We start from the raw sequence: 26,971 nt of genomic DNA, 5'->3' as shown, positions 1-26,971 counted from the left end.
AGGGATTTATGTCCGCTGCCCTCAAGTCTGGATGGACTTCTGTTCGACCAATAGAGTACTGCAGAAGTAAGGTAATGTGACTTCTGAGGACAGGTCAGAAAATGTATGCATCTGCAGCTTTGTTTACTGAATCCCTTCACTTGTGTTTGGGAGTCTGGAGCCACCACGGAAGAAGTCTGATTACCTTGACCCACCATGCTGGGGAAGGCCAAGCTATATATGGAGGGGTCCCAGGTCAGTGCTCCAGTCAGCATTACTGGACTTCCAGAATCCCAGCCTGAGCACTAAATATACAAATAAACAACCTTTAGAGATGATTCCAGCCCCAGGAAGTATCCCTCAGCTTTTGAATCTTCCCAACTGAGGACCCAGACATTGTAGAATAAAGACCAGTCAGCCCCACAGTGCCCTGTCCAAATTCTTGATCAACAGAGTCTGTGGGCATATTTAAATGCTTGCTTTAAGCCACTAAATTTTGGGGTAGTTTGTTATATAGAAACAATAAGCAGGATATCCTGCAACTCCTGACAGTTTGGGCCTTCCCAAAAACGGCCCCTCCTCCAAGACCTTTGAGCTGGCCGTTAGTCGAAGACAGCTATACTGCAGGTAACTTATGATCTTAAACCGAAAGAATGGAACTAAAGCCCTAAACTTTGAGGGTTGAGTGGCTGAAGACCTTCCTGAAGAACTAAATATCCTTCTCTGTTTATACTCTATACTTCCCCTACAGTGATTTTTAAGGCTGAGAAAATGGATAAATGGATTCACACAATGAAGATGGTCATAAACATAGCCTACCACCGCCTTTTCTTTTTCGGGCTGCTGTAACAAAGTTTCACAGACTGCATAGCTTGTAAACAACAGAAATTCATTTCTCAAGAGTTCTGGAGGCTGAGAAGTTGAAGATCAAGGGGCCAGCCAGGTTACGCTCTAGTGATGGCCCTCTTTCTGGTCCACAGTCAGTGCCTTCTGGCTGGGTCCTCACATGGTGGTAGAGATAACGTATCTAATTCCATTTGTGAAGGCAGGGCCCAAGCACCTTCCAAAGACAGGCTCCACCTCTTAATACTATCGTCTTTGGGGGTTAGGATTTCAACACATCAATTTGGGGGGAGAACCCCCCCAAATTCAGGCCATAGTACCTACAAAATAAAACTTTCTTTAATTTATTGAGAGAAAATAAGTTGTCGCTGAGTCTACAGAATGACCAGGATGTGGCAGTGACAATGTCTGAGAGGCACCTGTTATTAATTTTAAAAATTACCAGCACCAAAGATTCAAACTAATACATTCCTCTCCTTGAGATGGTATCTCAAAATCTTCTCACTCATACCTTATGAAGATTCATCCTGTGTTGTATTTTGACTCATAATGGTGACTATAAAATCAAGGAACAGTGGTGGTGTCCAATATTTCACCAAATAGAAGCCCCATGAGGAAATAAATTTTCTTCACTGCTGTATTCTCATTGCCTAGCATAGCGTTTATAACAAAGCAAGCACTTAAACTGGAAAATAAAATCACAGAAGAAAAAAAGAGAATGGGTTTATTCTCTGATGGATATGGAGCTCCCTATTACCACAGTTAGGCTTTTAATTGTTTAAGTCTACAAGCAAAACAAACTGTTTTCTCGGCTGAAGGGCATAATGGGATATGCCTACTGGTAAACCGGCAATCAATCAATCAATCAATCAATCACCCAACAATACTTGACTCAATTTGAATTTTTATTAACACACATTTTTCAAAGTTTGTACAAACCAAAACATTCCTGTGTTTCAAAGTGTCCATTATACAAACATACAAATAAACAAAAGGTGTTACCAAAAGTTAGCTACTCAATTTCATGGTAAAACGGTGTCATGATTTTTAAAAACCAAAACTTCAAGACTGAGGTTTCTTCCTTCACTTTTTTGGAACTTGTGGAAAGTTAGAAAATGTGTGAATCTGCTTTGTATTAAATGCCAACGCCTTAAAAAAAGATTTAGTATAAAACTAAGTATGTGTTTTTATATTGTCACTTCATGAAACAGAATTACTCAAGTCTTCCAAATTAAAAAAAAAAAAAAAACCCAAAACCATGACTGTAACTTTTTTTCATAATCTTTTCCCCAGAGTCAAACGTAAATGCATCTGAAAAATATTATCTGACAGTTTATCTTTACCTAAAAGTTTCTCATTCAAAAAGTTACAAAAGTGTTTAGCACTGTCGTCTCCCTTGCTTGGAAGGGAAAATGACCTCCCCTACTAGAGTGATAGATGAGCAACGTGGTCCATTGTTTCTTTTATCAGAAAGAAGCCACCCATTTCCACATTTCTGTCCAATTCTGTGCATGGCTCCACTTGTGAGAATGTCATCACAGATTACAAGCACTGGCTTTTAGGAAATGCCTAGCAAGTTAAACTGACTGCTTACAATTTTGGTGCACTGAGGTACAAAGTTCATCTGTCCTCACGGTTACCTCGAGCCTCAGGACCCCTCTGCATTAATGATTCCAAGGTAGTTGATTTTACTGTGTTTCACGGCACGTCACACACCTCTCATTTCTTTCACAAACATCCCATGGAGGACCTGAGAGAATGGCAAGAAGTGCAAATCTATCTCCTCTCCCGGAAAAGTAAACCCATGTGCCTGCTCAGTCAGGAAGGGAAAGGTGGACACAAACAATTCTGGCTGAGGCCAAGCCGCTTCTGACAAGCACCTGTCTTCAAGAAACGCCCTTTTCCCACTAAAAGCAGGGAGTGTGCAGGCTGGGATGGATGAGGAGGAAGGGGGAGAAGGTACAGTGACAGCATTTCTCCCGCTCAGACTCAGAGTCCACACTTGAGCAGCTCGTACTAACCCCCAAAATGCTCTGTAGTTCAAATATTATCCATTTTGAATCTGCTCATTAAAAAAAAAAAAAGCTCTCTGACAATGGCCCAATGTAACGACCGATATAAGTAAAGGGTATTTTTTTTCTTTAAAAAGAAGTGGCAGTGTGAGAATTTAAAATCAGTCACATAAAACAATCTAGAGAGGGGTAGGGGAGGGAAACGTCCAGTAAAACCTGGACAACCTTTCTTTCTGCCCTTACTTAAAAAGACAGACTGTTCAAATCTTTGCTACCTCCCCTAAGCATCTCCTTAAATGCTCTTCCAAGAAGTCCTCCAAAAGGCACTTAACTCCACACTGATGCACTGAATTGTTGCACCGTAGCAATCAGTTTTTAAGACTCCAAGGTAACAAGAAAAGGTCTTATTCCTTTACTAAAAGGTAGAGAGAAGGGCTTTTTTTTTTTCTTTTTAAGAGGCATCACTTTTACAAGAACAAGCTAGGCTACCATTATTCCTTTATCAAGAAAAAGTTTCTTTTTTTTAAAAAATAAATAAAACTCTGGCTATACATAGTACAAAGTCATACATAATATACCTGGAAAAAAACCCAAGAGTATACCCTGAAGCAAAAGGTTTATTGGAGAGAGAAAGCCTCTTCCGTTGTACCAAGTCTTAAGGTGGCAGTTTTCAAAGTTCAGAGGGTGGCAGTGATATGTATGTAATTAATGCCAAACTATTTGCTCATGGGTATGGCAGGATGTGATGGACCAAAAAAAAAAAAAAAAAAAAAAAAATTCTGCACATAACACTGAACAGTGACTGCCACGCGCACACACACACACACACACACACACACACACACACACAGAGTAGTGCCAAAAGAGAGAGAGAGACAGAGAGTAGTACTTGGGGTGGGGCTGGGGGGAGTGAGAGTATGAGACAGAGAGCTTGGAACCCCAAACATCCAAGCATGCAGTCATGACACAGCATAAACCAGGTGTTTCCATTCAGCCCACCACAATCCCACAAAGAAGGATAACTGTAATAAAATAGAGATTTCTTAAGAAAGCTTGCAATTCACAGAGAACAGCCAGGTCACCAACCCTAACCCAGGAACCCCTTCGCTGTTGGCTGGGAGCCTCCTTATGGTCTCTCACGGAGAGGTGATAGCTCCTGACTTCTCAGACTTCTTGCTCTTGGACAAGGCAGCTGCCTGCTTCAGGAGTTCTCGGTTTTTGGCCTAAACAAAAAAATCAGTACAAGGATATTTTAACAGGACAGGACATGTTTTTCATGCAGATGCTAAGGCAGACAACGTAAAGGGTCAGCAAGAGAACAAATTCTAGAGGCAGAAATCAACAGAAAGCTCTACGGCTTGGTTCAGGGGAAGGAAGTATTTGCTAGAGGTTAATCAGCACACTTCAATCTCCTGGGATCCACTGTTACAAGAGGGTGCTTTGTGCAACACAAACAAACCGTGGAGTGCCTTAACGTGTTGGATAAACAGAATTTATAATCCAGACATCTGGAATCACATCTGGCTTATCCAAAACTCAAAACGCACATTTATTAATTCCAGTTTTTGAGGGAAAGAGATCAGAACACACCCAACAACGAAATAGTAAAAGACAGCTAATAAGGTAGATTAAATATGATTTTGTCAATATTTTGAAAACAAAAAAAAATCTAAGAGATAAATCACTTAAAATACAATCAGCTAAATACACCAAGGTTATCACATAAAACAAGCAGACTCGGGGCACCCGGGTGGCTCAGTTGGTTAAGTGTCCGACTTTGGCTCAAGTCATGATCTGGTAGTTCATGAGTTTGAGCCCCATGTCAGGCTCTGTGCTGACAGCTTGGAGCCTGGAGCCTGCTTCAGATTCTGTGTCTCTCTCTCCCTCTCTGCCCCTCCCCTGCTCATGTTCTGTTTCTCTCTCTCTCTCAAAAATAAATAAACATTAAAACAAACAAACAGGCAGACTCACCTGTAATTGCTCTGTGACTTCTTTGTGAGTCTTCTCCATCTGGTTCATTTTGGCTCTCATCTGAGATTCTTGGTATTGAAAATCAGCCTTCAACTCTGTGATCTGAGAGGGGGGAAAAGGCAGACTGACTGAAGAAATCTCTGTGCAGTACAAAGATGAATGTTCTGGCAGCAGAGAGCTAAATGGTTCCTCAAATTAATGAAATCCAGGGCTCTTCGGAAGATCCCTAACTAAGCCAAAGCCAGGGAATTCTGTATCCTATTTATCCTAAAGATTTCTTAAAAATTACACAAAATCCTGACATAGCCATTTCTGATACCTCATCACTGACAGGTTTTAAAGATTTTATGTATTTAATACCTGCCAATAATCCTCCAAATAAATCAGTGATTACAATACAACACAATATGACTGTGAGAAGCCAGGAGAAAACAGCTATTGCCATTTACTAATTTTTTAACCCTGTTCTAGGTAAACTGTCTGATATTTATACACACACACACACACAATTTTTTTTTTTGAGTAATCTCTACACCTAAAATGGGGCTTGAACTCACGACCCCAAGATCAAGAGTTGCATGCTCTTCTGAGCTAGCCAGGCACCCCAAACTGTTTGATTATATTATTTCATTCAATCCTATGATAAACCTGTCTGTGGCGGGCAATATTATTTTTCTCATTTTACAGATGGGAAAACAATGGCTTAGAATGGCTTAAGTTGGGGTGCCTGGGTGGCTCAGTCGGTTAAGTGTCTGACTTCGGCTCAGGTCATGATCTCACAGTTCGTGAGTTTGAGCCCCGTGTTGGGCTCTGTGCTGACAGCTCGGAGCCTGGAGACTTCTTCAGATTCTGTGTCTCCCTCTCTCTGCTCCTCCCCACCCCCCCCCCACACTGTCGCTGTCTCTCAAAAATAAATAAAAAACATTAAAAAAAAAAAAAAAAGAATGGCTTAAGTAACATGGCCATGCTCATACATGTTAGCAAGAGACGAGCTAGAATTCAAACCCCAGGCTGCCTTCTATTGACTATGCTATTCAAGGAGCAGGGAGGAGATATCTAAGTCAGGGAAGTGATGTGTGAGCTGAGTTTCGAGGTATATGAGGTACAGCTGGCACACAAGGTAAGGAGAACGACATCCAAGCACAGGAAACTGTACAGGCACAGCCAGAGAGTGTGAGGTAACTGACAACTTGTTCAAATGACTGATGAGCATGGAGAGTGACATTGATGCTGTAGATAGGCAGGTATGTTGTAGAAGGGCCTGTGTTCCAAGCCAAGGAATGTGACCTTGATCCTGAAAGTGCTGAGAAACAATCTATTTGTTTTTGCTCCTTTTAAAACCCTCACTTTGCAAATCAGTAGAAACAAGTTGTTCATTTTGTCTCTTTTGCAAAAACCTTTTTATTATGTGCTATTCTGATCTTGTCTATGAAGAAAACATACTTGGGTCTGCCTTCATCTGACAGTCATGTTGTAAAGTGGAAAGTATACTGGTCTCGAACTTCCCATGAATCTCTATCTTACTGGCAGGAGAAAGCATAGCCTAGTAGAAAGCATGGTAGAGTCAGAAAGACTTGCCATTTACTAATTGTGTGATGTGATGTATCATATAATATCTTTGGGTCCGTTTCCTCATCTATAAAATGAGGTCGAAATTAGATGGACAGAATGCATGCAAATATTTTAACAATATAAATGCCTTTGTTAGCCACTCAGAATGAATCCTAGCACTCCAAACTTGGCACAAAAAAACATACAGCCTCAGAGAAAAAAAGAAAACCAAGAGAAGGATTGGAACTCTAAGAGAAAAAATATTGGAGGATACTTTTCATCTACAAAATGACGACAGGGGCGCCTGGGTGGCGCAGTCGGTTGAGCGTCCGACTTCAGCCAGGTCACGATCTCGCGGTCCGTGAGTTCGAGCCCCGCGTCGGGCTCTGGGCTGATGGCTCGGAGCCTGGAGCCTGTTTCCGATTCTGTGTCTCCCTCTCTCTCTGCCCCTCCCCTGTTCATGCTCTGTCTCTCTCTGTCCCAAAAATAAATAAACGTTGAAAAAAAAAAATTAAAAAAAAAAAAACAAAATTATGACAATAGTAATTCCTATCTCAAAGGTCTGTTATGAGGATAAATGGATTAATACATAGAAGGCACTTAGAACAGAGTCAGGCACATACTTAAGTATCCAATAAAAGTTTAGCTATTATTGCTACTAATATATTAAGACAAAAAGAAGATACTCTTTGGGAACCTAAAAGTAAGAGGGGCACCTGGGTGGCTCAGCTGGGCGTCCAACTCTTAATTTGGGCTCAGGCAATGATCCCAGGGTCTTGGGATCGAGCCCCATGTTGGGCTCCACATTGAGCATGGAGCCTGCTTGGGATTCTCTCTCCCTCTGCCTCTCCCTCTCTCTCTCTCCCCCTCTGCCACTCTCCCCCACTCTCTCTGTCTCTCTAAAATAAAAAAGAAAAATAACCTAAAAATAAGAGAAATAGACCTGAATCTCAAGAAGGATGTAAAAAGTTCCCTTAAAGAAGGAGGATGACTGTTAGACCAGGGTAAGACTTAACTGAAGATGTTAATGTGTTTAAAGAATGGGTCACTCAGGGAGTTGTCAGTAATGGAAACAAAGTGATGTAAGAGTCATGGAGGAAGGCCTACCTGACCATTGTCCAGGAAGGAGGGAGACCTGGCCCACATATTTTAAGTATTACTGTCTCACGGGCATGGCCATCCCAATACCAGAGACGGAGGTATCAGGTTCTCAGCCTGAGAGCATTAAAAATTCCAATTACATAACCACCTCCTCTTGTCCCAACTCCATGTTCATTCAGCACCTTCTGATTACAACTTTCCAAGGCAGTTCATGCTGAGAAATGTAGCAGTCAGTTATGCCCCCCTGTGAATTAAGGGGGGCACTGTAGTTTTACACATCACCTCTGTAAGCCTGGCAAACATGAGTGAAACTTCCTCCAAATGTTGAGAAGAGTCAACTTTCTAAACGCACCTGACCAAGGCAGAGTGAGGGTTCTCTCTCGCGGTAGCAGCAGATCCCGAGTCACCTTGGCAGACAGTAAGCCTCTCCCACGATACCCCAACCTTGACACTGGATCCCTCAAAGCTTCAGTGGTCAGTACCAAATAAGTATCAGTTAAACAGAGTTAGCACCATGCCCTATGGTACCACATGCTTACCCTTGCACCATTCTGGCCTGAGAGGCATTAACAAAACTGTACCTTCTTCTCTTTCTCTAAAATCATTTGATCCTTTTGATGCAGCATCTTCTTCAGAGTGGCCACTTCTTCCTTCAGTTGGGCGATGATGACAAAGTGGTCAGTGCCTGGTGAGTCCAGGGCCAGGTCCGGGGAAAAGCTGAGTAGAAAAATGGAGAAGGAAAAATCGTAACTTGGAGGGGTAAACCTTTTTTCACTTGAGGACACACCATGGACCACTTGACTACAAGCTCCAGAGTAGGAGCAACTATTTGAATTCCCAGCAGGAAGTACAATGCTCCACACACGCCACACTCAATAGCATTTGCTAAACTGCACAGGCGAGGCGATCATCAGATCTTGGTTCTTTACGTTCTGCTCCAAAGCACCATGTATGGCGCAGCTGTTAAGAAGCTGCTGCATCCCATTCCAGGAGCAGCCAGTCCCTTTTAAAAATTAGAAAAAGATGAAATTAATAGGAAGGAAGCCAACTTCCCCTACACTGCAACTGGCCTGTTGACTACCACTTCCAATATCAAGAATCCAGTGATAATCAGGAAAGAAACAGGTGATAAAATCCAGAGTCACACCATAACCTGGGGTTTCAACAGATTCTTCTCAGTAACAGTACCTGAGCACTTCATTTTGTTAAAGTGCCAGGTGAACTCTGTCTTTTCTGGAGAGTTTTGTAACCAGGCCTAGTTCCAGGGAATCTGTGAACGCCTGAAGTTGCATATAGAATTCGGTGTATACATACAATGGATGGTTTCTAGGGTGAGGATCCACAGCGTTCCCTGGTTGGTCAGAGATGTCTTAGGCCCAAAACAAGTTAAGGAATCACTGCCATAAGAGTCAAGTCCTGCCCTTCTCTAGAGACTGCCCAAAGAAACCTCCTTACCCTTCCCAGGGCAACCTTTAAAGTAAAACACAAACCTGTTTTTCCTAAGCAGTCAGTGGAATATTGATTCTCGACTCCCTAGATCAATACAGCAATGACTCTAGTTCATCTTGAACTACAGCTAATAACCAGCATTTCTCTACATGGGTAGAAACTCCAAACAGCAAGTGGAATCACTGAACATCCTCAGTTACCAAGTCAAACATTTCTATGGCTAGAAGACATGGTTGACCGCTAAGAATATTCTCTCTTGGTCTACATGAGGCATGTAAGAAGAACATCAGAGGAAGAATGAACCGGTGCTTTCTTAACTGATGAATATGCAGAATTACTGGGTGACGAAAAGTAAAAGCAATATAATAAAACAAGGTAAGCAGGAGAAAATGCTGAAAGGACCCATCAAAGTCTCCTCTACCAGTTTCAATCCCTGCCAAGGGACTGTCTTCCCTCAATCCAAAAGATTTTCTTTAAACCCATAACTAGAGTGACAAATGAAACAGTGTAATGGGCTAGTATAAATCTTGTGCTCCCGAAAGCTTCTAATGCTCTGCCCACCTGCTTCTCAAGAGAGGATTTTTCCCATACCACTATTGTTGACAAAACCAGTCATGTCTGTCCTGTTAGGGCCTGACCTTTCTAACTCTCTAACTTCTGACTAATAAGAACTGTTGGAAATCAAATGAAAACAGATGGCTAGGTTAGCAAGGCAGAAAATCAGATCCAGTCTCTTTCCAAGCATCTCCAACAAAAGGGTGAGACCACACAAAGTACGTCTAATTTTTCAGGCATATTTCAAATGGAGAATAAAATAAAACTAGGGTTTTATGAGGAGGGGCACTTGGCTGGCTCAGTTCACGGAGCATGTGACCCTTGTTCTCGGGGTGGTAGGCTTGAGCCCCACATTGGGTGTAGAGATTACTTAAAGACTCTTAAAAAAAAAACTACAAAGAAAGGAAAGGAATATCCTTTAGAAACAATCAACAGGTATGCCTTATCGCCAATGGAACAACAAACAAATAGATCAAAAAGTAGCTGGTACGTTTTCTCAGGGAAGGAAAGCTAGAAATGAACTCAGATCTTTCTCAAAGTGAAAAGTTCTTGCTATGGAGCACCCGGGTGACTCAGCCAGTTAAGCATCCAACTCTCGAACCCGGCTCAGGTCAAGATCTTACAGTTCGAGGGGCACCTGGGTGTCTCGGTCGGTTAAGCATATGACTTCGACTCAGGTCACGATCTCATGGTTCTTGGGTTCGAGCCCCACGTCGGGCTCTGTGTCTACAACTCAGAGCCTGGAGTCCGCTTCATCTGTGTCTCCCTCTCTCTCTGCCCTTCCCCTGCTCGTTCTCTGCCTCTGTCTCTCAAAAATAAACATTAAAAAAAAAAAAATCTTACACTTCGTGAGAGAGAGCCCTATGTCAGGCTCTGCACTGACAGCATGGAGCCTGCTTGGGATTGTCTCTCTCTCTCTCTCTCTCTCTCTCTCTCTCTCTCTATCTCTGCCTCTCTTGCACGTGTGCACTCTTTCTCTCTCTCAAAATACATAAACTTAAAAAAAAAGTTTTTGCTACGATTTCAGCAAACTAGAAAATATGAGAGGGAGGCTATGAATTTTGCGGGATACTAAAAAAAAAAAATGACCAAGGCATTTAAATTTTTTTTTTCAGTTTATGTATTTATTTTGAGAGAGAGAGAGAGAGAGAGAAAGCATGCACCCGCACGTGCACGTGTGCACACAAGCTGGGGAGGGGCAGACAGGCAGGCAGAGAGAGAGAATCCCAAGCAGACTCCATCCTGTCAGCACAGAGCCTGATGTGGGCCTCAAACCCATGAACTGTGAGATCATGATCTGAGCCAAAGTCGGCCACTTAACCAACTGAGCCACCCAGGCACCCCCAGAGGCATTGTAGAAGTATAAAACTATTTGAGAAAAGGTTTTAATTTTTTTTTTTTTCAACGTTTATTTATTTTTGGGACAGAGAGAGGCAGAGCATGAACGGGGGAGGGGCAGAGAGAGAGGGAGACACAGAATCGGAAACAGGCTCCAGGCTCTGAGCCATCAGCCCAGAGCCTGACGCGGGGCTCGAACTCACGGACCGCGAGATCGTGACCTGGCTGAAGTCGGACGCTTAACCGACTGCGCCACCCAGGCGCCCCGAGAAAAGGTTTTATAAAAAACCTAAAGTGATGCATTCTCGCAGTACAATATGGAAGACTAATGGAGAAAGAAAGAGGGGAAAAAAATCAAATATGTCTCAATATTTAAAAAATAGGAGTGGAGGGGCGCCTGGGTGGCTCAGTTGGTTAAGTGTCCGACTTTGGCTCAGGTCATGATCTTGCAGTTTTGTAGGTTCGAACCCCGCGTTGAGCTCTATGCTGACAGCTCAGAGCCTGGAGCCTGCTTCAGATTCTGTGTCTCCCTCTCTCTCTGCCCGTTCCCTGCTCATGCTCTGTCTCTCTCTCTCTCTCTCTCTCAAATAAATAAACATTAAAAAAAAATAATAAGAGTGGAGAATGGTAGAATAGAAAGGAGAATGGAAAGCTGTTAGAGAGCAGCTTGCAGAAAAGGGGATAGCAATGAAAGGACAAGAGCCTATATGGGTATTTTCAAAGTGGAGCCAGGAAAGTGGACTACGATCAACTGAAAGCTAAGAGGCGGCTACAATAGATAGTTCAGAAACAAGACCGGTAACCTTTGGTACAGAACTGAATTCAAGATAGATATTCGGTAAAAAAAAAAAAAAAAAAAAAAAAAAAAAAAATGGGGGTTTGAATAACATTACAAAAGGACCATCGAAAAACAGCTTGTCAGAATGTTTTCAAAGTGAGGGAAAAGAAAGAAAAAACTACACAAAAGTAAAAATAAAGGAAAAATGTCACTTAACTTTTGCTATGAACTTTTAAAAGAAATGCAAACAAGTGGAATTGGTAAGTTAAGACTGCTAATGCAGGAACATTCGAATGGAACTTGTATGTATATGAAAATAACTTTTGTAGAAGCAGAAAAGTTTTCCAAATTTTCAAGTTATCAGGGCAAGTTATTTTAATAAACTAGCATCTACATTTCAAGAAAAAAATGATCTTTTAGATCTTTTCCAGATGAGATTGTTAAAGACCATGGTAAGGATCAGTATTTCCTACTTGAGGAAAACAATCATTGCTGGTGATTAGAAGTGATAAAACACTCTCAACAGGGGCACCTGGGTGGTTCAATTGGGTAAGCATTTGGCTCTTGATTCTGGCCCAGGTCATGATCTCCCAGTCATGGGACTGAACCTTACATCAGGCTCTGCACTGACAGTGAGGAGCCTGCTTGGGATTCTCTCTCTCCCTCTCTCTCTGCTCCTCCCCCACTCATCCTCTCTCTCTCTCCCAAAATAAACATTTTTAAAATATCACTCTGAACAGAAAACTTAAGTTTTTAGCTTTGTATATCCATAGCAATGGACAGCAAGAATAATGGCAGTATCTTAACAACAAATAATCTAAAAGAAGGTAAGCTTTAAGGACTGGCTGGTTAAACTAAAGTTAAGAACGCACTTTTTCATTCAAATACAGCCTGGGTCACAAGTGAGCACAAAACAGTAATGATGAATCTAAAGGCTGTGGGTCTTGGCTCAGACCTTTATTTGATTTATTTATTTATTTAAAATTTATTTAGTTTTGACAGAGAGAGACAGAACATGAGTGGGGGAGGGGCAGAGAGAGGGAGACACAGAATCTGAAGCAGGCTCCAGGTTCTGAGCTGTCAGCACAGAGGCCAATGCAGGGCTCGAACTCACGGACCATGAGATCATGACCTAAGCTGAAGTCGGAAGCCCAACTGACTGAGCCACCCAGGCACCTCTTGGCTTAGACCTTTATAAAGGCAGGGAATTCAGAAAGGTTCACTCCTTGACATGGTTTTTGTAGGATCAGGCATGCTGGCAGGGGTGATGGGACAATCTTCATGATGGTCAGGATATCTGCTCAAGTAACAGTGAAGCTGATGGTCTTTATGGTTCCTTTCTCCATATAATTTGAACATCCAAGTTAAACATTTCCAGAAGGTTCCATTTAACAAGTATAAAATCAATGATACTAGCGAATAAAAAGGTACCTTGTAAAATCTGAAATCAACTTAATAAAAAAGGTAACAGTAAAGAATAAACTTCATAGATTCTTTGTGTACCCCTAGATGAAATTTGGTCCTGGCAAGCCTATGTGCTAAGTCTACTCCCATTCCCACCACCTGCTGGGAGGGAGAACTGACACTGGGAGTTTTCAGAATGGAGAGGATTTCAAGGCTTTGGAGGAAGAGTGTGCCAGTGTCTCACTGCAGGATGCCTGGGCCTGGAGAAACAGGAAAATGGTTGGCCCCAAGACTCAGCTGGGAAGCAGCCCACTGTACCAACACAGACGGGACACTCTGGATATTAGGACAGAGCAGCTTGCAAGAGGAAGCATCATTCAGATGGAGAGAGGAAGGCAAGGAGTAAATATATGCTTTTAAGACAGGCTTAAAATGCAGTAAAAATATTCAAATGCATCTCATTCTCTGCTGATTCAGTAGCTGCCCTGGCTTTCTGCATGCTAAGGAAGCATGAATTAGACTAAGAACACTGCCTTAACTCCCAACTTGTCTCTGCTCCACCTCTCAATACCAACTCTGGCCCTGCATGGAGGAGGCCACAGGCACAGAACACAATGAAAAGCATATAGCTCCTGACTTCTTAGAATTAGTGTGGGAGAGTTATATGTTGATCGCAGAATTCAATTGCTATTAAATCGTTATATGTGCTTGTCTTTTAATGACAAGATTAGAGTTATAAACAAATAGCAGCACTGCTTGCTTATTCATAAGATATCAAGTGGCTAATGGAGTGACCCTCGGAGGCTCAATAACAACCCTAGACTAGGTCCAAGGCACACCCTGGAATGTATTCCTGTTTCAGGAACTGTATATGCAGTAACTCAAATGGAAGCATGCACACATACCAATTGGCTTACCTGTCTCCGTTGGTTGTGATTGATTCAAACTTGGATTTTTTCTTTGGGATTTCATTTTGAATTGAAGATGTAGAAAGTGTTTTCTGGCTTTTAATGGCAAAAACAGAGAAACACAAATTAGAAATCAAAGATTTATAAAACATCACAACAAAAGTTTGTTCAAACAGCACCAATGTAATATCACAGCTCCTCCATGAAAGAGCTAATTATTCTTGACTATTAAAATCCACTGAGGTGTTGATTTCATAGGTCCTGGATGCATGGGTAGCTCACTTCCAGAGACCTCCAAAATTCTTACCTTTAATTAAATATTATCTGCTTTATTAACAACTATGGGAACAGAGTCAATAAAATTTTAATAAGACATGGGGTGCCTGGGTGGCTCAGTCGGTTAAGAGTCAGACTTCAGCTCAGGTCATGATCTCATGGTTTGTGATTTCGAGCCCCGCATCGGGCTCTGTGCTGACGGCTCAGAGCCTGGAGCCTGCTTCAGATTCTGTGTCTCCCTCTCTCTCTCTCCCCCTCCTCTGCTCATGCTCTGTCTCTTGAAAATAAATAAACGTTAAAAAAAATGTTTTTTAAAATTTTAATAAGAAGTAAAACCTACCTTACAGTTTAAGAAAGTACTTTCACATTTAATGTTTTATGCACATCTTCCAAGTCTGTGAGGTATATACAAGGCACTATTTCTACTCTGCAGAAACTGAGGCTCATCAAGTTTAAGTGACCTTCCCAAGGATATATAGCTAGTCAATAGTGAAGCGAGGACTAGATACAAGGTTGAACCCCTAATCCAGTTCTTCTTCAGGATAGTTCTGTGAATCTACTGATACCTGAGTCCCACAAACCACTAAAAATCAGTTATCGACTCAATGAGTTCACCCTCGAGTAAGACCCTTTCTTTCTTGATCTCTTTTCAATATTTGATACCACTGACCATGCCATCCTTAACCCCCTTCCAACTTTACTGAGAAATAACTGACAAATTGTATACATGTAGAGTGTACAACATAACATTTCGATAAACGTGTATGTTATGGAATAATCACCAAGATTAAGATAATTACCACATCCATCACCTCACATAACTTTTTTTTTTTTATGGCAAGAATGCTTACAATCTACTCTCAGCAATTTTTTTTTAATGTTTTTATTTATTTTTGAGACAGAGACAGAGCATGAGCGGGGGGGGGGGGGGGGGGACAGAGAGAGAGGGAGACACAGAATCCGAAGCAGGCTCCAGGCTCCGAGCCGTCAGCACAGAGCCCGACACGGGGCTCGAACTCACGAACCGTGAGATCATGACCTGAGCTGAAGTCGGATGCTTAACCGACTGAGTCACCCAGGCGCCCCAGCAATTTTCAAGTATATAGTATCATGTTAAGAATAGCCACTCTGCTGTATATCAGATCCTTAGAACTTACTCTTCTTATAACTTAAAGTTTATACCCCTTGACCTAAATCTCCCCATTTCCTCCTTCCCCAGCCCCTGGCGACCATCATTCTAGTCTGTTTCTATGAAATTGGCTTTTTAAAAAGATTCCTTGTAAAAGTGATACCACAAACTGTGTGTGTGTGTGTGTGTGTGTGTGTGTGTGTGTGTGTGTGTGTATCACATTTTCTTTATCCGTTCATTCATTGTAGGGCATTTATATTGTTTCCATATCTTGGCTATTATGAATAAAGCTGCAATGAACCTGGCGGTGCAGATAGCTCTTCAAGATACTGATTTCATTTCCTTGGGATATATATACTCATAAATGATTGCTAGATCAAATATATAGTAGCTGTTTTTAATTTTTTGAGGAACCACCATCCTGTTTTCCACAATGGTTGCACCAATTTACCTTCCCACTAATGGTGTATAGGGTTCCCTTTTCTCCACAACCTTGCCAACATTTGTTATCTTTTGTCTGTCTGTCTGTCTGCCTTCCTTCCTTCCTTTCACAATCTCTGCACCCAAAGTGGGGCTCCAATTCACAACCCTGAGATCAAGAATCTCATGCTCCACCAACTAAGCCAGCTGGGCACCCCTCTTGACTTTTTGATAACAGCCACCCTAACAGATGTGGGGTAATATTTCATTGTGGTTTTGGTTTGCATCTCCCTGATGATTAGCAATGTTTAGAACCTCTGTATGTACCTATTGTATATATTCTTTGGAAAAATGTCTATTCGGGTCCTTTGCCCATTCTTTAATTGGATTATTTGCGCTTTTTTTGTTATTCAGTTGTATGAATTCTTCATATATTTTTGATATTAACCGCTTATTAGGTATATGGTTTGCAAACATTCACTCCATCCTTCTTGAGTGCTTCTAGAATTCTGTTCTCAGCCTCCAACTTGAATTCTATCATCAAAGAGCATGGTTTAAACAACTACTTATCATATGGGCTGGAGATGGTGTTCCCCAGATCACCTGTACCATAATCATCCAGGATGTTTGTAAAACAATGCAGATTCATGGACTCTATCCTAGGTCCTACTGAATTAAACTCTGGGATGAAGTTGCAGGAATCTGTACTTTATAATAACTTCTATTCCTACTGACTCTCATGTGCTCCAAACCTTTCTTCTGAGTTTTAGGCTAAAGCTCCCACAAAATTGTTCTTGATGCTCCAACTCAACTTTAAAAAAAAAACAAAAACTGAACTTCTCTTTTCTTCCTGTATTCTCTTTCAGTTAAAGAATATACCTATTCACCCAAGTAAGAAACCTGAGAATGATTCTTTACTTACCCAACTCCTGCCCATCTACCTGTTCATTAAATTATCTAAGTTTCTCATAATTCTCCCTCTAAAGTATCTTCCTGAATCTGCCTCTTTTTTTATTTTTATTTTTGAGAGAGAGAGAGTACGAGCAGGGAAGGGGGCAGGGAGAGAGGAAGACACAGAATCTGAAGCAGGCTCCAGGCTTCTGAGCTGTCAGCACAGAGCCCAACGTGGGGCTCAAACTCATGGACCGGGAGATCATGACCTGAGCCGAAATCGGATGCTTAACCAACTAAGCCACCCAGGCACCCCATGAATCTGCCTCTTTGATCTCTGGTGCCATGGCCTCGGTTGAGATTCTAATATTAATACCTCTTACTGTGGACTCTTACAAAACAGGTTCTTAACCAGCCTCCGGTCTCTTTTTCTTCCAATGTTTTCTCCACAATAATCAGGGTCAGGTTCATGCTCCTTAACGTTTTCAGAATCCCTTTCTCTCCCATTCCCTGGCTCCCAAACATAAGCTCCAGCAACATAAAAGGACCTGCAACTCCTCAGGGCCGTGTGGTCTTACGCCCTCCATTTCTCTGCACACACTATTCCCTCAGCCTAGGATGCTTCTGCCCATCCGTGATCTGATGATTCCAACTCATCCTAAAATCCAGCCCCAACCCAGCTCTTCTCTGAGCCTCTCTTGCCTGACTCCCCAAGGCAGTTAATTACTACTGCCTCTCATGCCTGCATCTTGATGTTTCCACTGTGGTGCTCATCGAATTATAATGCAATGATTTGATTACAGGTCTGTCTTCCCTACCAGACTGCATACTCTTGGTGAGCAGCATGATTCTTTTATTCATCTCTGCCTTCCTAGCAGAGTCACTGGCCCATGAGAGTACTTAATAATAATGAACAAACAAAATCATAATGGTAACAATAACAAACAGTAATTAAAATATATTGAATGCTTCCTATATGCCAGTTATAAAGCAAACCACTATTCATGCACTATATAATTTATCTCCACAATTCCATGAGGTAATATTATTATTTCCCTATTTTAAAGATGAACAAGCTTGCCCAAGATCCCACACAGAGAACCTGGCAGAGTCAGGATTCAATCGAAAGCCAGAACTCTTAACAACATTACAGATACTCTGAAAGGAAGCTTAAGACAACAATGAAAGGACATCTTTTTGACTGGATTCCCACCAGGACAAACCTAGAACAGCTACCAACCTCCTGGCCAACTATGCATTAAAAAAAGCTGCATCCCTCAGAAAGTGACATGCCCAGTCTTCTAAGGAGATAATCCACTCCAAGAGTGAGGGGAGCATTATAGTCAAAGCAGAACAATTTCACAAACTTTCCAGACACAAGACAAACCAAGTCAGTAAATCCTAATACCTTATGGAAATCTCTCTGGCACTTGGAAGATACATGAACTGTCCAATGTGACAAAGGAGATTCCTCCTAAGGCTAGTAACTAGAGAGAAAAGAAGAGGAAAATTGATACCAAATGGTTTCTTCCATGGCTAATTGTGTATTCCGTCTGACCAACAGGTACCTCTAGTCCTATCTCATGCACCTTGGGGATACCTGTTATAATGGCCGCCACCACTCAGTCGACTATACTGCTCCTTCTCTTGGTGGCTGGCACGGGAAGAGCTGCTCAGGTGTTTCCTCTGCTCTTTGGTCTTCTGAAGGACCCGTTTGTAGGACAGTGTGCACAGCCAGCACAGCAATTTCCCATCTACCTGAAAGACAAGGAGACAAACATGAAGAAGAGAGAATGTAGTACAGAACGGAGCTACTGGGAGCTCCGGACCTCTGGGTTAAGTCCCAATTCTGCCACTTGGGAGGTGTGTGAACTTAGGCAAGTCCTCAACCTCAATGAAATCCCCCTATGTCCTTGTGAAGCAGCTACTGTGATTCCCACTGGAAAGGTGATGACATTGATGCCTAATAAGAGTAAGTAACTCGTCCAGGACCATTCAGCTAGCCCAGGTCATAGGACTGCAGAGCTTATACTCTATCATCATATGCTACCTCGTGATTCCTAATTCAGCTTCTCCATATCTTAATTCAGGGAAAAGGTGCTCTGGTTGGCAGGCAGGAGTATTCTGGTCACTGGAGAGTTAATATCCTCCCATGATAAATTAATGAATTTGGGTCACAGGAGTCAGTTCTCATGAGCCTAAGCATCTCTGAAAAGTACCTCTGGACACTGAAAGAGTTTCTGTACTGCATTCCTTCATTAAAAAAATATTTACTGAAGAGATTGCTAGTTGCCAGAGGTGGGGAGGGGTGGGTAGGTGAAATGGGTGAAAGTAGTCAAAAGGTATAAACTTCTAGTTAAAGGATAAATAAGTCATGGGGATGTAATGTACAGTATGGTGACTATAGTTAGTAATACTATATTGCATATTTGAAAGTTGCTAAGAGAGTAGATCTTAAAAGTTCTCATCACAAGAAAAAAAATCCCATAACTGTGTATGGTGACAGATATTTACTGGACTTATTGTGGTGATCACTTTCCAATATACACAAATATCAAATCATTATGCTGTACATTTGAAACTGATACATGTTGATTATACCTCAATTTAAAAAATACATAATCACTTCACTTTTTAAAATTAATTATTTATTTATTTTGGAAAGAGAGAGAGTATGAGTGAGCGAGACGCAGAGAGAGAGGAAGAAAGAGTATCCCACAAGGGGCAGAGAAAGAGAGCAAGAGAGAGAGAATTCCACGCAGGCTCCACACTGTCAGTGCAGAGCCCAAAGCGGGGCTCGAGCTCACCCGACATAGGACTTGAACTCATGAACAATGAGATCATGAGATCATGACCTGAGCCGAAGTCGGATGTTTAACCGACTGAGTAACCTAGATGCCCCACTTCACTTACTTTTTAAAAAGTAGAAAATGAGAAGCACAGTTTTTCTCAGTAAAAACCAGTAAGCTGGAGATATATTTCAGATTAATATTTTGACAGTGTCAGGTAAGACAACTAAAAGAGGGGGAAGAAATAGTTCTCGATAAAGTATGACTCTTATCAAAATAAGTAAATATATATATATATATATACATATATATGTATGTGTGTGTGTGTTGTGTGTACCTGTGTGTGTGTATATGTGTATGTATATATGTATGTTTGTTTGTTTGGGGCACTCACTATGTGCCAGGCTACTGGAAATGCGGCAGAGAACAAGATGGACAAGGAGCTCACGTTCTAGTGGAGGTGGACAAACATAAGCAAATAAACAAGATAATTTCTCACAATGTTATGCTGTAAAGACAACAAAACAGGGTAATATGATAGGGGGTGAGTGAGTTAGTAAAGGGGCTCTGTGAGGAAGTAGCATCTGAGCATGAGGAACCAATTAAGACTGATGGGTGTTATCAGGCAAAATGATAGCCAGTGCAAAGGTAGGAATGAAACTGGCACATCTGAAGGGCTAAAAGGTGGTCAGTGTGGCTGAAACAAGGTGACAGGCGGGAGGCGTTAATGTCAGGAGAGACTGAGAGGCAGGTATGGGCAATGTACATCAGGGAAGGGGGTTGGGATTTGTTCTAAGTGCAGCTGGAAGCCACTGGAGGGTTTTAAACAGAACAAATCTAAACCATTTTTAGTTTACTAAGGTACCATCACTCCACCCAGAGCTCTCCTCTATGTCATCTTGGAATTTTTAACTTCAACAGATAGAAACACTTGAAACAGTCAGATAGTGAAACTGGTAATACAAGTGTATCCTAAGTCACAATCTCTCCTTTACAGAGTTCTAAGAATTTTGCCAATCATCGCTTTACTTATACAGGGTAGAGATCACTGTTAATTAAGATTCTCATGAAACACCAGCTCATGTAATATTAGAATATAATGGTCCAGGGACGCCTGGCTGGCTCAGTCAGAACATGTGACTCTTGAGCTCAGGGTCAGAAGTTTAAGCCCCACGTTGGGTGTAGACATTACTTAAAAAAAAAAAAAAAAAAAAAAAAAAATATATATATATATATATATATATATATATATATATATATATATATTTTATTTATATATATATTTTTATTTATATTTTATTATATTATTATATTATATATTTATATATATTTATTATATATACACATACATGTATATGTATTTTTTATGTATATATATATGTGTGTATATATATATATATTTTTTTAAAGAATATAATGGTCCACATTTGCTAAATGAAAACAAAGGCTGAAAATCTTCAAGTTCAAGAACAACTAGGACAGGAATGCAGATTTCTTTGTTATACGTCCTTTTTTTTTTTTTTTTTAAAGATTTTAAGTGATTTCTACACCCAACATGGGGCTGAAACCCACAACCATGAGATCCAGAGTCGCATGCTCTACTGACTGAGCCAGCCAGCGGCCCTGTTGTGATTTCTTTTTGACACAATTGACCAAACTTAATTTCTCAAAAAGGAAAAAAAAAAAAATCAACAAAACAAAACACAGAGATTTACCTTCTTTCGATCATCCTTCCTGTCAAATGCACATTGCTGCTTACACTGTTCACATGAATAGGGTGGTCCATACTTCTTCTCTGAATTTGTGCAGCGCTGGCATTTGTTGCCGATAAATGCTGCAATTATGTTGCAATACTGACAAGGTTTGGGCTGAAAGAGAGGGGAAAAAAAGGGTCAACTAAGTATATTATAAAATACCACTGCATTTTTTAAAGCAATAATTCCTATTATACAGTTCATCAGTCATTGTAAAAATGTATTCCCAACTTCAAAAATTTCCTTCTACACTGATCAAATGAAGCCCAATTCCTAATACTATGTAAAGTGATTTTCTGCACAGGACTATTGATTTCAAAACAAATAAATTAACAAATAACAAAACCCCACTAGAGTATATGCTGGGACTTCTGTAAGAAATTCAACAGAACCAGTTCTTTGGAGAAACCAGTAAGTGCTTCCAAATTTCTGGAAAGGCCTCTTTGCCATTATCACCGTATAAACAGGCTGGGAGAATGCCTGCAAGGACATAATATAGAACCCTAACACAGAGAGACCCCCTCCCCCCTAAAAAGTCATCAAAACGAACAGTCAACTGCTACCAAACAAAGACGTCACATTGTAGGATCCATCTTTCCCATCCTCTTTCCATACTGGTTTCCGAAGCTCTCAAGGAAAATTATAACGACAATCCCGCCATCATGAACATAAACACAGAACTTCTCAGTAAGTACTAGCTAGGTTCAAAAGCTCAAGGGCTAGATAAACTTTTCTGAGAAAGTATTTATACATAAGATATTCTAATAAAAATATGGTAGTTATATAAATAATCCACAGAATGTTAAGGTTCCAAGAGACCCAAGTACTCACTGTTAGGTACAGAGAAACTCTACTTACTGTTCCATATAACTGCACATTCTGTGCACACTTCTTGCATATTGTATTGGTTTTACTGTTAAGGAAAAAAGAGACACAATGCTTTTATGAGAAAAAAGTTGCTTCACTTACAATATCTGAAAACTGATTCCTCCTTAAGCCCACAGAATTTGCTCATTGCTAAGTGCCAAGGTGATATTTGGCCTGGACACCTGGTTAACTGAAAGTTAAGTATTTGGCCACTAACTCTTTTATTTATTAATTATTTTATGGTTATTAATTTTATTAGCTCAGATAAAATGAGGTTTTGGTTAAAGTGGACAGTGAGTTATTTCTGAGTATCACATCTCTAAGTATCACTAAACAAAACTAGCAAATATGGACAGGACCCTCAAAGAATATTATGTTAGACTGAAATGGACTAGCAGTTAATTCTCAATTTAGATGAACAGCTGAGAAACTTGAGGTGAGGAATGAAGTATATGCGTTTGGAATACTAACTCAGAGATTCATGTTGACTTTACTCTGTCTACACCCTCCTCTGTAAGTAAAAGCATATGAAAATCCCAGATGTGGGGAAATGGATGCTCTGACTAAATATTTTGTCAATATTTCCAATTTCTCTAAGAACTAAGCACTGATAAAAATAAAAACGTCCTCGGTCTTGTGAAGGTCCAGAGACCTGTATTATCTAAATATCTGAGCTGATAAACTGCCTTAGGGGAAAAAAATCATCTTCAAATAAAGTCTAATTCTTCACAAAGACAGGTACAATAAATGCTTGATGTGCAAGAATAGTTGAAACAATATTCTGGGGCTGAAAATAAAATCACATAAAAATGCAGTCTTATTAGCTATTTTGTGATTATTTTCCCATAAAGTCCTATAAAAGTGACCATAAAGTTAAAACAAAGAAAGACCTTAAAGTACAAAACATTTAAATTAAAGTGAGATATTCAAGTAAAATATTTTCCATTTTCTGCCATTTTAAAGAGACAGGACAAGATGTGAGGCGTATCGAAAGAAACCTCTAGAAAAAGGATTCACATCGGTGATTCTGGAATGTTGAACTTTTAGTTTATACTTATATTTATTACTGAAGAAGTGGGATTTATATGTATCAATATATACAAATGCTCCTGACATCTTGGAAAACAAAGAAAAGTCATTTCGGAGCACGCAGGTAGCTCAGTCACGTGTCTGGCTCTTGATTTCAGCTCACGTCATAATCTCGCGGTTTCTTGGATTCAAGCCCCACGTCGGACTCTGCACACCGACTGCGCCACAGCCTGCTTCGGATTCTCTTTCTCCCTCTCTCTGCCCCTCTTCGACTTGTGCTCTCTCTCTCAAGATAAATAAATAAACTTCAGAAAAAAAGGAAAACCACTCCTATGATCCATCTTGAATCATTTTTTTTTAAGATTTTATTTTTTTAAGTCATGTCTACACCCAACCTGCAGCTTGAACTTACAACCCCGAGATCAAGAGCTGCGTGCTCCAACAACCGAACCAGCCAGGTGTCTCCATCTTGAATCAATTTTTATGTATGGTGTAAATTCATATCTCACCCTACACCCAAAAATTAATTCAAGGTGGATCACGGACCCAAATATAAAAGCTGAAACATAAAGCTTCTAGATTATGTTTTATATGTTTCCATATCTATGAAGGGCTAAAACAGGTAAAACTGATCTACGGTGGGAAGGAAGATCAGAACAGTAGTTGCACGGGGGAAGCAAGAAGAGTGGAGATTGAGTGGGATGAAGCATGAGAGGACTCTGGGCTGACGGTAACGTTCTATATTTTAAAGGGTTGAGGGTTACAGATCCTTATACTGTTTGTGAAACTCATCGAATGATGTACTTAAGATTTGAGCATTTCACTGTGCACAAATTTTACCTCTAAAAAAATAAAGGACCGTAAACAAATATCAAACTTTGTTAACGAAATGCATGCTTAAGTATTTAGGATCAAGTATACTGATGTCCACAACTTTAAAATGAATCATAAATAAGATGGATTAATACACTGAAGGGGCACCTGGGTGGCTCAATTGGTTGAGCACCCAAATCTTGATTTCAGCTCAGATCACAGTCCCAGGGTCTTGAGACCAAGCCCTGCATAGGGATCCGCACTGCACATAGAGCCCGCTTGGAATTCTCTCTCTCCCTCTGCCCCTCTCCCCCGCTCTCTCTCTCTCTCTCTCTCTCAAATTAAAAAAAAAAATACATTGATGATAGATGATGCACATAAAGTAAATGTAAACTGTGGAATCGAAGTGGTAGGTATATGAGTGTTTACTGTTTAATTCTTTCAACTTTTTCTGGTTTGAAAATATCCATAATAAAATGTTGGGGAAAATGTTCCCAGAATTGAAATAAGGCTGATTAAAATTAGGTTTCTAGGTCTATGTGTGAGGTAACAAATAGACCCCACCCTGCTTTAAGGAACTATGACCTACAGTTGCAGGCCCACAGAACTTAACTATACCCATAAACAACTTTGCTGCTATTGAAAACCAATAAACCACTCTGCTGCTGTTAAAAAAGTCTCCCAAAGATATGTGTCCACTTACAACTAAATGTTTTTCACATTTTTAAAAATGAGATTTACATAAGGCAAGTAAATTTCAAATGTGGCTAAGGCTAACAAACCCTTTATCAGAATAGGCACATTTCCAAAAGTGTCTTCTTTTGGCTTATAAATTCTTCAAGCTTTGAGTATAAGCATACTGAAACCTAAGGCTCATGTTTTACAATTGTGGTTTCTTAGTGTCATAAAGATCATAACCACAATATAAAATGATCAAGGATCGGAAAAGTAACTTTAAAAACTTAAGCAAGGGGCACCTGGGTGGCTCAGTCGGTTGGGCGGACGACTTCGGCTCAGGTCAAGATCTCGCGGTCCGTGAGTTCAAGCCCCGCGTCGGGCTCTGTGCTGACTGCTCAGAGCCTGGAGCCTGTTTCAGATTCTGTGTCTCCCTCTCTCTGACCCTCCCCCGTTCATGCTCTGTCTCTCTCTGTCTCAAAAATAAATAAACGTTAAAAAAATTAAAAAAAAAAAAAAAAAAAAAAAACTTAAGCAAGGGGCACCTGGCTGGCTCAGTCAGTGGAGCGTTCGACTCAGTCTTGGGGTTGTGAGTCCGAGCCCCTGTTGGGTGCAGAGATTACTTTAAAAAGTCATGAAAAAATTTTGAGCAATCCATGGATAACTAGAGAACAATATGTGTGTTTTATATTCATCAATGTGTTATAATAAAAAAAAAAACCCTGCAGAATCCGGGTATAATGCAATCAATTACAGATCTGTACATTGAACAGCAACTAATTAAGAGGAAAAAGCCTGCAAACATCTTTCGTGGTCAATAAAAACTGTACCTCTCCTGCTGGTACTCAGTCCTACAGTAGGTGCACTTCACAACAGGGTGTGCAATCCGACATTCCTGAAATGAAATGAGGATATAATTTAAAAGGCAGTCAGAAATGGAAACAGCCTTCAGTAGGAGGCAGAAGACCTGGGTACTATTCCCAGCATAGCCACTGTGCTTGAGTGAGTCACTTGAACTTTCTGTGCCTTATTTTTCTCTTCTGTAATACTGGCATCACTGCCCTGCACTGATGTGGAAGTTAAGAAAGAATTTATATGGAACTAGTCATAAATTGTAAAACCAAAGTATGTATGAATAAGTCTCAGACTGGGAATCAGAAGCCCTGGATTCTAGTTCCGGTTCTGCCACTTCCACTGTTTGATTTTTGACCAGGTTCACTTGTGAAATGAAATGCTAAGTTAAAATCATTATTGCTGACCTATATGAAACTTCCTTAAAGTCAGTATATATATATATATATATATATATATATATATATATATATATATATATATCTCAAATGTTTATATATTTTTATTTATATAAAGACCAAAAAAATAAAGGCACCCAAACACTTGCGTTCTCTCCTACCCAGTAAACAGTGACAAAGTCATAGCCATTTGAGGCAACGGTGACATACAATTACGAGTTACCCATACCAGAGACAAACTCTGGATTATCTGAGAATATCTCAAATCACTCGCAGGACGGCTTCGTGACTTTTAACTGTCACCTCACAGCACTTCTATTAATTTAAAAAGGCAAAGCAGGATGCAAACAACTCAAACGAAAAAAAAAAAAAAAAGAACTTGGGCCTTCAAGGGTAAAAACTGAATAGTAGCTGATTAGGGCCAGGATCGAAGGTCACCAACTGGATGCTGAAAAATCCTTTTGCTTCGTGCGCTTAATTTGGGGGCTTTTCTATAAAGCCTCGCTACCTCCGTCTCTCAGACTGGCCGGAAAGTGCCCGTGAGGCGCCCGAGTTGGAGACTCTCGTCCTAGGCAGCACCCAACTCTGGAGTTCAGTCCCCAGGCAAGGCAGGCGGTCCCTCAGTGTGCAACCAGCGGCGGGGAAGCCAGCCCAAGAGGGAGCTCGGTACGGCTGGTCCGGGTCAGGCCGGGGACCCGCTGTCCCCTCCCCAGACCTTACGGGGTCCGAGAACAATCCCTCGCGGTTGCTAAGCACCCGGACACGCCTGCCGCGGGGGCCTGGACGGCGCCCGGGACTCCCCCACGTGCCCCGCCGGCCCCCAGCGGAGCGGGTGCGGCGCCTCAGCTAGGCGGGCCTGCCACGCCCTGCCCGGGGGACCCCGCCGGGCGACCCCGCAGAACAGGGGGCTCCGGGCCGAGCCTCTAGCGTCCCAGCTCCCGGCCGCCGCCCCAGCCCGCGCACCTTGCACAGCTGCTGCCCCTGAGACAGCGCCTCGAAGGGGAAGCGCTGGTGGCACTTGGTGCAGGCGTAGAGCGCCGCCATGTCCGGCCCGGGCCGCGCTCACCGCCCAGCCGACCGGCCCACCGCTTTATCTGACAGTCTAAGGGACAAGCTGGCGGCGGCGGCGGCGGCAGCGGCGGCGGCAGCAGGCTGCGGGCTGCGGCAGGCGGGCGGGCCGGCGAGTGCG

The 26,971-nt window shown here is 41.4% G+C and overlaps 1 protein-coding gene across 1 annotated transcript; it reads right to left on the bottom strand.

Annotated features, from left to right (window-relative positions):
• Nucleotides 1-1,709: 1,709 nt before the first annotated feature.
• Nucleotides 1,710-26,970, bottom strand: FAM76A (family with sequence similarity 76 member A). Its single transcript, XM_011284509.4, has 9 exons — nucleotides 26,746-26,970; nucleotides 25,363-25,427; nucleotides 22,007-22,061; nucleotides 21,110-21,262; nucleotides 18,206-18,363; nucleotides 13,899-13,985; nucleotides 8,039-8,174; nucleotides 4,806-4,907; nucleotides 1,710-4,057 (listed from the first exon to the last, which is right to left on the bottom strand). The coding sequence occupies exons 1-9, from the start codon at nucleotides 26,824-26,826 to the stop codon at nucleotides 3,971-3,973; spliced, it is 924 nt and encodes a 307-aa protein (XP_011282811.1). The 5' UTR covers nucleotides 26,827-26,970; the 3' UTR covers nucleotides 1,710-3,970.
• Between the last annotated feature and the right edge of the window lies 1 nt (nucleotide 26,971).

The sequence above is a fragment of the Felis catus genome, chromosome C1, assembly GCF_018350175.1.
Source record: "Felis catus isolate Fca126 chromosome C1, F.catus_Fca126_mat1.0, whole genome shotgun sequence".
Classification (NCBI taxonomy): Eukaryota; Metazoa; Chordata; class Mammalia; order Carnivora; family Felidae; genus Felis; species Felis catus.
The sequence above is the reverse complement of the archived record's forward strand: the minus strand, read 5'-3'. Positions and strand labels throughout refer to the sequence as shown.

What these genes read in the sequence shown, in the direction of transcription:
- FAM76A (XM_011284509.4), bottom strand. Translation starts at nt 26,826, where the DNA reads ATGGCGGCGCTCTACGCCTGCACCAAGTGCCACCAGCGCTTCCCCTTC. An exon ending in AGGGGCAGCAGCTGTGCAAG is followed by an intron (nt 25,428 to 26,745) that starts GTGCGCGGGCTG and finishes ATTTCATTTCAG; the next exon opens with GAATGTCGGATTGCACACCC. An exon ending in ATCACAACCAACGGAGACAG is followed by an intron (nt 8,175 to 13,898) that starts GTAAGCCAATTG and finishes TTTTCTACTCAG; the next exon opens with CTTTTCCCCGGACCTGGCCC.